Source organism: Giraffa tippelskirchi, chromosome 4, assembly GCF_054371585.1.
Source record: "Giraffa tippelskirchi isolate mGirTip1 chromosome 4, T2T-mGirTip1v1.2.pri, whole genome shotgun sequence".
Lineage (NCBI taxonomy): Eukaryota > Metazoa > Chordata > Mammalia > Artiodactyla > Giraffidae > Giraffa > Giraffa tippelskirchi.
Genome location: NC_137278.1, coordinates 196985055 through 197001952, shown reverse-complemented (window position 1 = coordinate 197001952; position 16898 = coordinate 196985055). Strand labels below are relative to the sequence as shown.

Genomic DNA, 16898 nt, shown 5'->3' with positions numbered 1-16898 from the left:
CCCAACTTTTAAGGGGCCTGAGATCTAAAGGACGAATAAGTGTTTTCTGTTTTTAAATAGCAAAAAAGAGGGTGAATCACAGGTTAAACGTTTCTTATTGAGTCAGGACAAATATGAAATGTCATCAATAATTTTGTCTAATAGGGAGGGGAGGGAGCATGTAAAAAATAATACACCCCTACATGAGACACTTTAGGTGTGCCTCAGCCTCTCACCCCTCCTGGATTTTTGTTACTAATTATTATTAAGTATTATATTAATGCTTGGAATGCAAAAGCTTTGTGGCCCCAAATAAAACGACACCAAAATATCAGTTTTGAGGAGTCCTCTTTTAATCGAATCGCCACAAACCTGTGACCCATCTTCATGTCTTCTCTGTCACATATATCTTTTTGTTTTGGGGACAAGTGTTAGTCTCTCAGTTGTGTCTGACTCTGCGACCCCATGGATTATGGCCCACCAGGCTCCTCTGTCCGTGGAATTCTCCAGGCAAGAATACTGGAGTGGGTTGCCATGCCCTTCTCCAATGTGACATTAAAAAGAAGATAAGTAGTGGATGGACCTAGAGATTGTCACACAGAGTGAAGTAAGTCACTTCACTTAGATAAATATAGCATGATAAATATTTATTTTAGAGAAAGGTAAATATAGCATGATAGTGCTTACATGTGGGAATCAAAAAAGGTACAAATGAACTTATTTACAAAACAGAAATAGAGTCACAGATGCAGAAAACAAACCTATGGTTACCAGGCAGTAAGGGGCAGGGGGGTGAAGAGAGAGAAATTGAGAGACTGGAATTGATATGTACACACTACCATGTATAAAATAGATAATAAGAACCTTCCGTATAGCACAGGGTAGTCTACTCAGTACTCCATAATGATCTATAAGGGAAAAAAAATCTAAAAAAGAGGGGGTATATGTATATGTACAACTGATTTAATTTGCTCTACACCTGAAACTGGGGCTTCCCAGGTGGTCTTAGTGGTAAAGAATCCACCTGCCAATGCAGGAGACATAAGAGATGTAGGTCCGATCCCTGGGTCAGGAAGATCCCCTGGAAGAGGGTACGTCAACCCACTCCAGCAGTCTTGCCTGGAAAATCCCATGGGCTGAGGAGCCTGGTGGGCTACAGTCCATGGTCTCGCAAAGAGAAAGACACGACTGAGTGACTAAGTACAGCACATACTGCAATAAAAATTTTTTTAAAGATTTGATAGAAAATGAGTCCATAAAGCAGTGGTAAATAATAATAAATAAAAACATACTTGGGCCCCGTTGGTGTGTTCTAGACTTGGATATATCACAGAGGGGCCGCACCCTGAGGCAGGCAGAACTCTCTGGACCGATCAAACCCAAATCCTCTGCCGAAGAAGCACAGGATCTGGACCACTGGACCACCGGGAAAGCCCCAGGATGCTATTCATTTCCATTTGCACCCCCACCCCCGCCATTGTCCAAGAATGCCTGATTCCTGAGGGTGAATCCCTGAGCACAAAACAGGCGAAGTCCTAAGGGTGATGGCACTTTACCTGATGCAGGTGACAAACTGGTGGCTCAGCACGTGCCTTGTCCGTCGATCTCAAAAATATTCATGATTCTTAAAGGACATCTGGGCAATGGACGCTCTCTGCTGCGAGGCGCACCTGCGCCCTGGCTGTTCTCAGCCTTGAAGAGCTTGGTTGCTACCCTCAGCCGTGCTGTCTGGGTCTGTTCTCCTCTGCATATTTACACGACTTCCAGGAGGAGGAAGTGAAAAAGTTTCACATTTACTTTCAACAGCTGAATGCAAAAGAAAGTAAAAGTGAAAGTCACTCAGTCGTGTCCGACCCTTTGCGACCCCGCGGACTATACAGTCCATGGAATTCTCCTTCCCTTCTCCAGGCCAGAATACTGGAATGGGTAGCCTTTCCCTTCTCCAGCGGATCTTCCCGACCCAGGAATTGAACCAAGGTCACCTGCATTGCAGGTGGATTCTTTACTAGCTGAGCCACAAGGGAAGACCAAGAATACTGGAGTGGGTAGGCTATCCCTTCTCCAGCGGATCTTCGAGACCCAGGAATCATGACCGAGGTCTCCTGCGTTGTAGGTGGATTCTTTACCAACTGAGCTATTACTTGAGGTCTTTAAATAAAAGGGACATGTATTAGAGGCACTTCAGTGCTTTATATTTTTGCAAACATTTAATGACTTATAGAAAATTTTTTTATTAACTTTGGCCCCTAAATTATTGGATAATGGAAAATCATTCTTTTTCTTTCTTTAATTTGGATACATGTCTCCTGCTTGCTGGATCATCTCCTGCCAGTCAATTGTCAGTCATTTCTCACCTCATTTGTTAATTCCTACCATGTCCTTGTTAGATTAATTTTTAACAGCACTGTGATGTGATTCTCCTGTAAAGAATGCATTTAACAACAATCATTAAATACATATTTTGCAAGCCTGCCACTTCCTAGTATTGTAGTATCTTCTCTTCTTGTTGTTAATTTGCTCTGATGCCTAATTATTCTAACAGTAATTAATTATTTGTCCATTGCTGCACTTTATTTATATTATAAACTTGTATTGAGCATCCAATGTCAGGTCACATTCTAAGTGCTTTTTAATATTAACTCATTTGGTCCCTGATGACTCAGATGGTAAAGAATCCGCCTGCAATGCAGGAGATCTGGGTTCAATCCCTGGGTTGGAAGACCCCCTGGGGGAGAGTATGGCAACCCACTCCAGTATTCTTGCCTGGAGAATCCCCATGGACAGAGGAGCCTGGTGGGCTACAGTGCATGGGGTCGCAAAGAGTCAGACACGACTGAGCGATTTACACTTTTGCTTTTCAACACTTTCAATTGGTCCTCATACAATCATATGAGATAGATGCTTCTGCTGTGAAGATTCAGAGACACAGAAATTAAATAACTTGCCCAGGCCACATAGCCAAAGTGTCAGAATTAGGATTCAAACCAAGGCTGCCTGACTCCACACCTGAGCTAGACAACTGTGCTGTTGCTGCCTCTCTGAAGGAGTACACAGCCTAGTTAAGGAGACGCAACACCCACCATGGAAAGTTTGGTAACAGTGAAGGCAGGCTGAGAGGCGGGGGTGGTGAAAGCAACAGGAACCAAAGGTGGGAGAGGGCGCTGGGACTGGAGGGGTCTGATGGCTGGGCAAGGGTGCTGGGACTGGAGGGGTCTGATGGCTGGGCAGGAATCAATCTGAGTTGTGCAGAACGTGCAGAACTGGATGAGTCAGGAGGGTCAAATAACTCCCCTTTCCTCCCTCCCCCAGGGGCTGGAGGAGGGGGAAGGAAAAGGGAGATGGGACAGAGGCCCATGAGGAAGGCAGTTGTCTAAATCGCCTCTCAGTTGGCACCTCAGCCCATTAGGGTTTCTCATCAGCTTCGGACGTGCCCAGAGTCCGGATACCAAGACAAGCATCTTCCATCCTCATGGGAGTTGACTACCTGCTTTTGAGCACAGTGGCTTCTCGGAAAAATCTGTGAGAGGACTAGGGCAGGTGACTTTATAACGGCAAGGGGATGCAGCTTCAGGACAGATGATCAGGAAGAGGGCTTTCGAGGAGACAGACGGAGCGGAGAGGCTGAACAGATGTGAGGAGTGATATTTGGGGGATGGGGTGATATATGAAGATGATTTTTGGCTGTACCGCTCAGCACATGGGATCTTAGTTCCCCAACCAGGGATCGAACCCATTTCCCCAGCAGTGGAAGCGCGGAGTCTTAACCCCTAGACCGACAGGGAAATCCCGCGAAGATGCTTTTTTTTAAGGAAACAGAGCTGGTCGTGAGCTGCAGGGCCCTGTGCCCCAGGACAGCCCTGAGCAAAGGCCAGCATCACTTCTCAAGGCTTCGGGAATGACAGTTCTGTCTCTTTGGATGCTGAGACAGCCTTTCAGATGGAAACAAGGCAGGCAGTTTCCTCTGGTTTCCTAGCCCCACGGCAGGCTTTCAGTTCAGTTCAATTCAGTCACTAAGTCATACCCAGCTCTTTGCAACCCCATGGACTGCAGCAAGCCAGGCTTCCCTGTCCTTCACCGTCTTACAGCAGGCTTACCCACAGTAACCCATCTGTTTTCTACAGGCGAGAGGTGAGAGGTGCAGGCTTTGGGGTCAGACAACGTGAGTTCAAATTCTGGCTTCTCCTCTTACTAACTTTGTCCTTGTGAGCATGTTATGTAACCTCTCCGAGCCTGTTTCCTCATCTGTTATAATGAGGTTAATATCTAACTCGAAGGGTTTTGGTGAGGATTAAATGAAATTACACATGTCAAGTGCTAAATTATGCCTGCACCTAGTAATTGCTTTAATAAAAAGCTAGCTGTTATTATCATCATGATTCAAAAATTAGTATTATTATCCTCATTTTACATACAAGGATGGAGACTTGGAGAAGTCAAGTTCACCTGCCCCAAAAGCCCTTGTGAAGGGCCTGCCTTTGAACAATGACTGTAAGGAACGCATGGGGCCATGACTGAAGGCCATCTAGGCAGATGCAAAGGATCAGTGCAGGATCAGGGTGGAGATGAGCATAACGCTTGTGTGCCCGGTCATGTCTGACTCTCTGCAACCCCGTGGACTATAGCCCGCAGGTCTCCTCTGTCCATGGGATTGTCCAGGAAAGAACACTGGAATGGGTTGCCATTTCCTCCTCCAGAGGGTCCTCCTGACCCAGGATCAAATCTGTGTCTCTTAAGTCTCCTGCATTGGCAGACGGGTTCTTTACCACAAGTGCCACGTGGGACGAGCATAAAATGGGGATGAAATGGGGGCGAGGTCAGAGAAGACATCTCTCCAGAATGCACACAGAGATCTCCTGTGAGGCTAGTCCTTGGACCAGTGTCCACCCTGAAGCTTTGTTGGATGTTCCATATGCTGTTCCACATACTGGCTTCATGTCCTTGGCCAAGGGGCTTCACCTCTGAGTCTCGTTTTTGTATTTATCAAGTGGGCTAATACAGGCAGCCCCACTCCACTGGGTTATGCAGGGAAGAGAGCTAACTGGTCTCCACTGAACACAGTGCCAGGCACACAGGATGGTTCTTGAGACCTAGGGGCTGCCCACATGACCCCAAACTGAGAATCTAAGTCTCTGAAGGATGGGGAGTGGATCCAAGGCTTCAGCATGCTGTTACAATGACCCGAGTGTGCTTGCTAAGTCACTTCAATTGTGTCCAACTCTTTGTGACTCTATGGACTGTAGCCCACCAGGCTCTTCTGTCCATGGAATTCTCCAGGCAAGAATACTGGAGTGGGTTGCCATTTCCTTCTCAAGGGGATCTTCCCAACCCAGGGATCAAACCAGTGTCTTTTAAGTCTCCTGCATTAGCAGGTGGATTCTTTAACACTAGCAACCTGGGAAGCCACGAACTGTGACCCAAATTGTGGTTCAATTATCCAAAAAGGGGCCCATGATACAGAGACGGGTATTCCCCTGAGCATGAGGAAATTACTTTAAGCTTGAGCAGGAGGTATTTGGGTCAGAGATGAGAAAGAACTTCCTGAAATTCAGGGTTGTCAAATCAAATTATAAATAATGATTTAGGACTTTTGTGCTAGCATCTGCTTTAGGAGTGAAAGAGCTACCCACCTTCCTAGGCTGGGCAAGAGGCACCATAATGAGATGGGCCGACAGTCAATCTCTCTGGGCAAATGAACCTCAAAATACATATATATTTTGTGTATTTCACGAGCAAGGGCTGGCTGTGAGCCTGGACTCGTGACAAGGGCCATAGTGCTCATAGAAGCTGACCGAGGTTGGGGGTGGTGAGCTCCTCTCATTTTGAAAACTTTTGCAAAGACTGACCCAGAGCCTTAAAATTCTTCATTCTGTGTGCTGCTGAGTCACTCGGGCTGAGCAGGTCGACACTCACTGTCAGCCCAGACATGAGGGAAGACATTAAATGACTGCTTGGAGGAAGGGGTTGTCACTGATCAGAGCTGCTGGAACAAAGGGACAATCTGGGCAGCACCCTTGCTGGCAGTCATCAGGCAGCATTGAGGACCATCTGCCCGTTAGGCAGCCTTCTTACATGGCGAGGAGTGCTGAGTTGTGAGACCACACAGCTGCCATCTAACTGAGAAAGGCCAAGGCTTGGAGCCTGGCCACTCTGGCCCCCCTGTTGCTGCTAAGTCGCCCCAGTCATGTCTGACTCTGCGCGACCCCATAGACGGCAGCCCACCAGGCTCCGCCGTCCCTGGGATTCTCCAGGCAAGAACACTGGAGTGGGTTGCCATTTCCTTTTTCAGTGCATGAAAGGGAAAACCAGACCGTCAAACCGAACTGCACTTCCAAGGATTGCCACTAGGGGAGACCACGGCCCTCGGGGAAGAGGTGCATGCTGTATGCTTAGTGGATCAGGCTTGTCCAACTCTTTGCGACCCCATGGACTGTAGCCTGCCAGCCTCCTCTGGCCATGGAATTTTCCAGGCAAGAATACTGGAGTGGGTTGTCATTTCCTTCTCCTGGGGATCCTCCCAACCCAGGGATCGAACCCATGTCTCCTGCATTAGCAGGCAGATTCTTTACCACTGAGCCACCAGGGAAGCCCTGGACAAAATATTCTAGAAGACTGCACTATTAAGCCATCAAAACTGGTGTGCAAGGTAAAACCTACTTGGGGTGGTTGTCCTAAGGAGCCAGAAGCACCACTGAAGATATGCTGAAGCTTCACTAATGAATCAGGAATGCTCCAATGAAATTAGGGAAGCATTCCAAGTATTTAAAAAACAAAGGTGGTTATTTCAGCAGGAGCAGAGAGATGACATTCTATCTACAAGTTCATCCTGTCTGAGTCCTTTTAGTAAGTCAAGGCCGTTCAACTCCACAGACAGCGATGCTAGGCCTGCACCAGCCCCTGTGCTGGGGTGTCCCTGCACCAAGGAGCTAGGAGTCCAGTGAGGGCCATGGGCACCTATGCCCACATCAGCAATATTAGGTGGTGCCTTTCAAAGGAGCCTGGTGGCCAAGGCATTGAAAGCAGGAAAGAAAGTGATCCCTCTGGTTGAGGAACTGTCAGGAAAAGGTCCTGAAGGGTGTGGGATGTTGAACAAAGTGGAAGTGGAAATGGGGGAACAAGGGGTCAGGAGTGTTAATTATGCCATTAGGGGGACATGTTTGAGCAAGTCCGTGGAGTCAGGGAAGATGATGTAGATTCAGAGGATGGGGACTGTCCAGGGACAAAGCAGGAGAGCAGCAGGTGAAGGGCAGGAAGCATAACCGGGACCATACATTTGAGGTCTTTGAACACCAGGAAGAAGTTAGTCCTCTCAAGCCACCACCCAGAAATTGGCAGCTGGGAGGGGGCAATGTCCGCAGGATGCTATCAGGGCAGACTCTCAGGAAGCCTTTGGGAATCCTGCCCTTCCCCACTTTCTCTCTCTCTCTCTTTTTTTTTTTTCTGGCTATGCTGGGTCTTCGTTGCAGCTCAAGGGCACTCTGGTTGTGGTGCAAAGGCTTGGTTGCCCAGAGACATGTAGGACCCTAGTCCCCTAATCTGAATCAGCTTCCCCTTGGAAAGAGGCTTCTTAACCACTGGACCCCCAGGGAAGTCCCTTCTCCTTCCTCTCTAAACACTTTGTCTTCGTTCATGCCATTCCCTCCTCCAGAAATGCCCTTCCCTCCTATTCTACCTAGCAAACTCCTAGTTATCTTCTAAGCCATCAGCACAACATCCGCCTCCTCTACAAAGCCTTCCCTGGCTACCCTATGTAGTTATTCATCCCTCCCACAGCTCTTGGTTCATTCCTTACATGTAACTTACACACCAACGTTCTGTTCCCCACTAGCCTGTCTGTCTCCCCTTTCCTTTGTAATCTCCTGGAAGTCAGGGACTATCTCTGTATTAGGAATGCTGCTGCGCTGTGCTTAGTCGCTCAGTCATGTCCAACTCTTTGCGACCCCGTGGACTGTAGCCCGCTAGGCTTCTCAGTCTGTGGGGATTCTCCAGGCCAGAATACTGGAGTGGGTTGCCATGCCCTCCTCCAGGGGATCTTCCCAACTCAGGGACTGAACCCAGGTCTCCCCAACCCAGGGATTGGACCCAGGTTCCCCGCATGGCAGGCAGATTCTTACTGCCTGAGCCACCAGGGAAAGCCCAAGAACACTGGAGTGGGGGGTGGTGGTTTAGTCGTTAAGTTGTGTCCAACTCTTTGCAATCCCATGGACTGTAGCCTGCCAGGCTCCTCTGTCCGTGAGATTCTCCAGGCAAGAATACTGGAGTGGATTGCCTTTTCCTTCTCCAGGGGATCTTCCCAACTCAGGAATCGAACCCGGATCTCCTGCATTGCAGGCAGATTCTTTACCAGCTGAACTACAGGGTGGTACAGGGAAGCCTGTACTATTCAACGCGGATACTCGTACTAGGAATGCATATTCTATATACCTCCCCACCTTGGCACAGAGAACACTGCCAGTAAGCAGCGTAGGGAGGGAGGGCATCAGTTCCCATTTAAGGCGCTGTCAGCTGTGCCCCTTGGACTGGCCTCCTGGTTTTATCTGTCTCACGTGACTTGGTGCCTCCCAGCTGGAACCCTCAGCTCCCCTGCCCAACCTCACCCTTCCCAGCGCTGCCTAGAGAAGGACATGCCTCCGATCAGCTGCCTGGCTGCCAGTGCCTGCCAGCACCTCATTAACCCAGATGGCCCCCGCCCCACCCCAAGAGGTGTGGGCTAGGCAGAGTTCAGGGATCAGGGGAATCTCCCTGACCTTCCCACCTGTGAGGAAAGGCAGGAGGGACTTGGGATTCCTTACGCCAGCCCCAGAAGTTACCCTCATGCTGTACTGGACAGACACTTTTGGTCCTCAGAGCTCTGCTCCTGGACAGACAGACACCTCATTAGCTGCGGGGTCCAGCTGGGGACTTGCTGGGGTCATCTGCACTGGGGCAGAAACTGAGGCACAGAGGAGAAATGGGACTCAAGCCGGGGGAATTCTCTGGCAGTCCAGCAGTTAGGACTCTGCGCTTTCACTGCTGAGGGCACAGGTTCAGTCCCTGGTTGGGGAACTGAGATGCTGAAAGCTGTGTGGTGCAACCAAAAAAAAAGAGGGATGGGTATGAGGGAAGGTGGGGGTTGGCCAGGAAGGAAGACACTATCCAGGTGTCCCCACCCCCACCCCAGCTCCACTCAGTAGAGGCCAACCCGCCAATCTTTCAAGTCTTTAGGTTGCATTCAGCTCCCTGAGTTGTGCTCCCCTCTCAGCCTATCACAGGCAGGGGTCTTTTCTCCACAGCACCGAAGGACAAGGGAGACTGTGAGAGGAACCAACTAAGGAGGCCAGAACAGAACAAATAGAACACAGGAGTCCCACCTCCCAGCCCACACACTCCTCCCGGCCACTCCCCCAGCTTCTAGACTCCAGCTTTCCCTGGGAACCTTGCCTCCCAGAGGGGCTGAAGACAGGCCCTGGGGCAGTGGCGGGTGGAGATTGGATCTCAGCCTAGAGGGAAGTGAAAGGGTTAACGCTCTCATGTCCACTGGGCCAGTTCAGCCAGCTCTCCCCAGAGCCTGTAAGTCCAGGCTTGCCTCTGGTCTCTCAATTTCAATTCCATTCTTACTGCTTCCACTTCCTTCCTGGAGACACTGGGAGGGCATCCTTGGCACCAGCAGTGTCTAGGGTGTCATTTAATACTGCCAGTAATCACCACCACCTCCTGTTTACTGGCTGTCTTTACCTCGTGGCTAGTCTTGTTATCTCTGGGTCTCTCTCTCTGTCTTTCACACACACACACACACACACACACACACACACACACACGCGGGCGCGCGAATGGGAAAAAGGCTTCTCTCCATCCCAGTTCCTGCCCCATCCTACTGCTCTCCCTAAAACTGATCTGAATGAGCTGGAAAGCAGGAAGCAGGAGGTACCAACAGCTCTTCTGAACTACAAGAGCAATCACATCACAGCAAGCTCAGAACAAGAGAATACTTGGAGGGCGAATAGGAGGAAGGTGGATGAAATTAGAAACTATCAAAGGATAAAGATCCCTCTTCCACATCAAACAGAGCCGTCGCGGTCAGAGAGGACTGGAACACCTGAGATTACCAGTGGGTTCAATAAGCCAGCGAAACAATGAGAGAGGGAGCTTTTGAAAGTGTCCGTATACCTCACGGCATAGCCGACTCACAGGAGGAAGGCCACGGGACACCGTGGAGGGCCAGAGCCATTGCATTCAGATCTGCCCCCACCTCCCTTCCACCCTCCACGGGGTCTTTGGCTCCCTGAGCATGAGATGACAGTGACCACACATCTATGGACACTCCTGATTCCTGATATCCAGTACTTCTGTCAGACTATGTGTCCTGACTTGGGAATGTGAAGTGTGCCCTTCCTTGAACAGTGTCTGTTTTATTAGTGGCTGTAGGTACTCAGACGCCCTCCTGAAGGCGGGAGTGTGGCTGTTTGCCAGTAAAGAGTGGGGTCCGCCCACCCCCAGATTTGGTTAGTGGGAGAAGCGTTGGGCCAGCCTCAGCCTGGCATGAGGCGCCATCCCCGGAGCAAAGGTGAAATCCAACCTTCCACCAGATGGCTGGAGCCGACAAGCAGAGATAAAGGTCACACTTTGGACTCCGCTGCCAGAAGGGGGCAGTGCCCCCGGGGTCCCTGATCCCCGAGGCCCCTTCTGCTCCCGGTCCTGCTCTCCTGCCTGGTTAAAGGAGGAAGACGAGGCCGAGGCCGGGGCACGGGGCTAGCCGGCCACTCACCGACGCGGAAAGCGAGGTGGGTACCTGCATCGGGTCACTCGGTCATCACCACCGCCGACCCGGAGGGCAACGCGCGACGGCGACAGGACGGACTGGGTGGGTGGCGACTTCAGGGGCGAGGGGAAGAGAGGAGGGGGCCCTGCTGGGCGAGGCAGAGCCGCCCGGTGCCCAAGGACCAAGGGCGCCCGCTGCGCGGCGGGTCGGATGCCCACGGGAGAGGGAGGAGCCGGCCCGCCGCCCCGCCCCCGCCCCGCCCCCGCCCTCCCTGCCCGGCTCCGCGCAGCCCGGGTCCCGCGGGCCGCTCGGTCCCAGACCCGGCCGGGCCGCGGGGCGAGCATCGCCGGGGGAGCCGTTGTCGGAGACCGCGGGGCTGGCGGCGCGGGCAGCGGGCGCCGGGACACCTGCGGGCACAGGTGAGCGGCGGGAGGGCGGGGCGGGACGGGAGGCGGGGGGCGCGGGGCCCAGAGGAAGGGAAGCGGGTCAAAGCTCAGAAAGGACCCGGGGCTGCGGGAAGAGGGACTCGGAGCCCAAGGAGGGAGGGTTATTGGGAGGCAAGGAACGCTGCGCTCCCCAGCTCACAAATCAGAGGAAAGGTAAGGGGAGGGCGGAGCGGGGTTCCGGAGCCCACCAGGAGGGACACCAGCACTTGCTTAGGCGGTCTCTCCTCTCCAAGCCCCGCCCACCCAGAGAGCGGGGAGGCCTCTACCGGGGTTTAGAGGGAGGGGAGGGAGCCCCCCGCGTGTCTCCCAGCTTCACCGAGGAGCTCCCAGAGGCTGGGGAGACTAGACAGAGCCCGCTCCCTCTCTGCTCATCTCTAAGGCCAGCGGTCTAAGACTTGCCCATGGCCTGAAGGTCTAAGTAAGGGGTGGGGCGTTCCTTTCCGTGTGTGTGTGTGTGTGTGTGTGTGTGTGTGTGTGTGTGTGTGTGTGTCTGTGTGTGTGTGTCTCTGTGTGTGTGTGTGTGTGTGTCTGTGTCTGTGTCTGTGTCTGTGTGTTAGTTACTCAGTCGTGTCCCATTCTTTGCGACCCCATGGACTGTAGCCTGCCAGGTTCCTCTGTCCATGGAATTCTCCAGGCAAGAATACTGGAATGGGTTGCCAGAGAGTAAATATTTCAGACTTTGAAGCCGCTGCGGTCTCTGTCATAGCTAGCAGGGAGGAAGTCACAACTGGCCAAGGAGGGGACATGTCTGTGATCCCATAGCGCTTTCTTTAGGGACATGGAAATTTGAATTGAATATAATCTTCCTGTGTTGTTAACTAGTCTTCTTTTTCATAATTTTATTTATTGTTTTAATTTATTCTTCTTTTGACTTTTCCAACTATTTAAACATGTAAAACAGCCATTCTTAGCTTGTGGGCTGTGCAAAAACAGGTGGCAGGTCGGGCTGTCTTCACCGCCTCTGCACCCCACCCCCCGCAACTTCCCACCCCTACCCCCACTCCCATGTATTGAGGAGGGAAGGGTGTTGCTAGGTGCAAGGGGCATCCCCCTCACCTGGGGGCACCCAGGAAGCAGGGGACCTGTCTGTGACCCTTCCTCCCAGCTACTCTTTAGGATGTCAGCATCCTTTGAAGCCAGTGCAGGAACTGGTACCCCAAGTGTGCACATGTGAATGAGGGGGTATGGTTCCAAGGGGCTTTCTGCCCAGCATGTGGGGTGTACCCAACCCCCACCAAGTCCTAGATGAGGCCATGGTACTCCCCCAACAAGCAAACTGGGCTCTACTCCTCCCCTTCTTCTCCTTCTTCCCCTCCCCCTCCACCTCTGTCTCCAGCCTGGCACTCTCCACTAACCAAGGCTGGCCCTTCCATCCTTATGTTCTCTCTGCAGCCTCAGGGGGCCCCTTTCCCCTGCACGTTGGAGTGATGAGCCTTTGCAGGTGACCCAGGAGAGAAGGGATGCAGGCCTTGGGTCCTCCCGATAAGGGTCCCCTCCGAGGGCTGGTGGCCTCCCGCATTGAGACCTATGGAGGCAGGTATCGGGCCTCAGCCGCAAGTCCTCCAGGCAGTGTCTATCCCCGAGGAGGCCCTGTGCTGGTGAGTCCAGGCTGTGCCCCAAAGGTGACCTGGGCGGGGCAGGCGGGAGGACACCCGGGCTTTCAAGTTTCTGTCCCCTTGCCAGGCCTTGGGCGGCTCTCTTCCCAGCCTACACCCCTGCCTTCTTTCTTGGGTTGTGAGGAAGAGGACAGTTGTGTGGGGCCAGGGTCACGGGACTCCACACCCACCCCAGACAGATGGGGCAGGTGAAGCAGAGAGCCAGGAGGGGCCAGGCCCTCGGTGCTGTTGGAGGCATGGAGCTGGGGGTGGGAGGTGACCAAACCCAGGGTTCAGTGCCTCCCAGACTCCCAGCTCTACTAGGGGAGAGCCTGTGAGCGACTCCCTGAGACCTGCCTTCCTCTGAGTCAGGCTTGGAGGAAGAGCAAAGGTTCAAGATGTCCCTACTGTACAGGTGGGGAGGGGTGTGGGGGCCTGCCTGGCTCCAGCCCGGCTCCACCCCCCTGGCCGGCCTCCAGCGCTGACCAAGGAAAGGGGCGTGGAGGCCCAGCGGTCTTTCCCTCGGCCTCCCTCCACCTTGAGGTCAATTCTGCTTCCAGCCGGGGGTAGCCCCCATCTGACCAGAGGAAGGTTTGGCCATGGGATACCACTGAGGGCGGGAAGGGAGACTAGGAAGTCTGTGGGGTAAGTGAGGCCACAGGCAGGTCAAGGAATGTGACCAGGCCTGCCCGGGAGAGACTGCTGGCCCAAGCCTCAACTTCTCCCACAGAAGGGCAGCCACTCCCAACGGGATGGTGTATGCCCCGGGGAGGAGGCCACACATGTGTGTGCCCTCACCCCCACGTGCATGGGTCGCAGAGTGTATGTGCACCGGGCCCTGTGCACACACACGGCCAGAGTGTAGGGAGCACACAGGAGCTGGGGACACTGGGGTACACGCAGAGCCCAGTCGCATACGTGCCTCTGCACCTGCTCTGCACAAGGCCACTTCTACCCTCAGCCCCTCTACCCTACCTGACTGGCTCCTGCCCATGTAGGCAGCCTTCCTGGCAGCAGCCACTGTGACTCAGGGCCAGAGCGGCTCACACTAAACTGGTTTTAGGGGAGCGGTGAGCCGGCCCAACTTGCAGGCAGATGTGGGGGACGCTGTCCAGAGCTAAGCCGGGCCCCACTCTGCCTCTCTGGGACCTCTGGGGGAAGGGGGCACACCCAGAGCTCCCCCTGCTCTTCCTCCAGGATCCCAGCCGCCTCCAGGGCTACATCCCCTTTACCACGGGTTCTGGCCCAGCCCGACGCCTGTCTCCGCTGAGGCTTCGAGAACCAGAGCCCGAGAAGACGCACGGAAGTCCCTTTGGGGTCGGGACACCTCACTCCCCCAAACTCAAGGTGAGGGGTCCCTCTCCTTCCATCACTGAGCTCCCAGTCTGAGCTGCAATCAGAGCTGAGAACACCAGAGCCCCTCCAAGAAGCCAAGTGCAGCTCTGTCTAGAGACCCTCAGGGGAGCATCTCCCAGCCAGGTTGTCTCATAAAAATGTCCGCTTTACGGGCAAGTGTCCAAATGTTCCCGGGACCGCTGGTTCCCTAAGCCCCCTTTTGGCCCCCACCTGAAGGTCCCTCTGAACGGGTCTGACTCAGGAGAGACCTGGAAGCTGTCTTTCTGATTAGGGAGCCCGGAGTCAGGGACCTTCCTGCAGACAAGGCACCTCTCCATCCGGGTTCCAGCCTTGTGCCGACCCCTGTAATCCCAGCCAGGGTTGATCCTCGCCTCTCGCCAGGCCTGCGTGTCCCCACTCATGCTCAGGGCTGCTTGCCACCTCCCATTCACACACATACACACACACACACACATATGATAACTTACAGTGAATGATGTCAGATTCGTGATCCCCGAAGATTTAGCTTCAGGACCAGTGACCAGACTTGATCACTCAAGAGCTTTTGTGTAGCAGAGTTTTATTAAGGTAAAAGGGGACAGAGAAAGTTTCTGACATAGACATCAGAAGGGAGACAGAGAGTGTCCCCCTTGGTAGTCTTATCAGGGCCTTATATACTTTTACAAGACCCACTCCCACATAGACCATTCAGGTATGACCTAAATCAAATCCCTTATGACTATACAGTAGAAGTGAGAAATAGATTTAAAGGACTAGATCTGATAGACAGAATGCCTGATGAACTATGGATGGAGGTTCGTGACATTGTACAGGAGACAAGAATCCAGACCATCCCCAAGAAAAAGAAATGCAAAAAAGCAAAATGGCTGTCTGAGGAGGCCTTAAAAATAGCTGGGAAAAGACAGCAAGCAAAAAGCAAAGGAGAAAAGGAAAGATATACCCATTTGAATGCAGAGTGCCAAAGAATAGCAAGGAGAGATAAGAAAGCCTTCCTCAGCAATCAATGCAAAGAAATAGAGGAAAACAATAGAATGGGAAAGACTAGAGATCTTTTCAAGAAAATTAGAGATACCAAGGGAACATTTCATGCAAAGATGGGCTCGATAAAGGACAGAAATGGTAGGGACCTAACAGAAGCAGAAGATATTAAGAAGAGGTGGCAAGAATACACAGAAGAATTGTACAAAAAAGTTCTTCATGACCCAGACAACCGCGATGGTGTGATCACTCACCTAGAACCAGACATCCTGGAATGTGAAGTCAAGTGGGCCTTAGGAAGCATCACTATGAACAAAGCTAGTGAAGGGGATGGAATTCTAGTTGAGCTATTTTAAATCCTGAAAGATGACGCTGTGAAAGTGCTGCACTCAATATGCCAGCAAATATGGAAAACTCAGCAGTGGACACAGGACTGGAAAAGGTCAGTTTTCATTCCAATCCCAAAGAAAGGCAATGCCGAAGAATGCTCAAATCACCGCACAATTACACTCATCTCACCTGCTAGTAAAGTAATGCTCAAAATTCTCCAAGCCAGGCTTCAGCAATACGTGAACCGTGAACTTCCAGATGTTCAAGCTGGTTTTAGAAAAGGCAGAGGAACCAGAGATCAAATTGCCAACATCCCCTGGATCATCGAAAAAGCAAAAGAGTCCCAGAAAAACATCTATTTCTGCTTTATTGACTATGCCAAAGCCTTTGACTGTGTGGATCGCAATAAACTGTGGAAAATTCTGAAAGAGATTGGAATACCAGACCACCTGACCTGCCTCTTGAGAAACCTGTATGCAGGTCAGGAAGCAATAGTTAGAACTGGACATGGAACAACAGACTGGTTCCAAATAGGAAAAGGAGTACGTCAAGGCTGTATATTGTCACCCTGCTTATTTAACTTCTATGCAGAGTACATCATGAGAAACGCTGGGCTGGAGGAAGCACAAGCTGGAATCAAGATTGCCAGGAGAAATATCAATAGCCTCAGATATGTAGACGACACCACCCTTATGGCAGAAAGTGAAGAACTAAAGAGCCTCTTGATGAAAGTGAAACTGGAGACTGAAAAAGTTGCCTTAAAGCTCAACATTCAGAAAACTAGTATCATGGCATCCGGTCCCATCACTTCATGGCAGATAGATGGGGAAACAGTGGCTGACTTTATTTTTCTGGGCTCCAAAATCACTGCAGATGGTGACTGAAGCCATGAAATTAAAAGACGCTTACTCCTTGGAAGAAAAGTTATGACCACCCTAGACAGCATATTAAAAAGCAGAGACATTACTTTGCCAACAAAGGACCATCTAGTCAAGGTTATGGTTTTTCCAGTGGTCATGTATGGATGTGAGAGTTGGACTATAAAGAAAGCTGAGCGGCGACGAATTGATGCTTTTGAACTGTGGTGTTGGAAAAGACTCTTGAGAGTCCCTTGGACTGCAAGGAGATCCAGCCAGTCCATCCTAAAGGAGATCAGTCCTGGGTGTTCTTTGGAAGGACTGATGTTGAAACTGAAGCTCCAATACTTTGGCCACCTGATGCGAAGAGCTGACTCATTGGAAAAGACCCTGATGCTGGGAAAGATTGAGGGCAGGAGGAGAAAGGGATGACAGAGGATGAGATGGCTGGATGGCATCACTGACTCGATGGACATGGGTTTGGGTGAACTCAGGGAGTTGGTGATGGACAGGGAGGCCTGGCATTCATGGGGTCGCAAAGAGTCGGACAAGACTGAGCGACTGAACTGAACTGAACTGAACTGAACTCCCACATACATCTTAAGTTAACAAGATTAGAACT

At 51.7% G+C, this 16898-nt stretch overlaps 1 protein-coding gene across 5 annotated transcripts in view; it reads left to right on the top strand.

Annotated features, from left to right (window-relative positions):
- The first annotated feature begins 525 nt into the window (after positions 1-525).
- PLEKHG6 (pleckstrin homology and RhoGEF domain containing G6) overlaps positions 526-16898 on the top strand; it is a 30417-nt gene continuing 14044 nt past the window's right edge. The window contains exons 1-4 of one of the 5 annotated variants that reach the window (XM_081588251.1): positions 531-586; positions 10542-10736; positions 12553-12758; positions 13953-14102. In XM_081588251.1, the coding sequence (XP_081444377.1) occupies positions 12621-12758; positions 13953-14102 (288 nt within the window). In that variant the 5' untranslated portion in view covers positions 531-586; positions 10542-10736; positions 12553-12620. Of the gene's footprint in view, positions 587-10371; positions 10737-11015; positions 11314-12552; positions 12759-13952; positions 14103-16898 lie in introns of those variants that run through there. The other 4 variants (XM_081588252.1, XM_081588249.1, XM_081588253.1 and 1 more) reach the window with 4 other exon arrangements.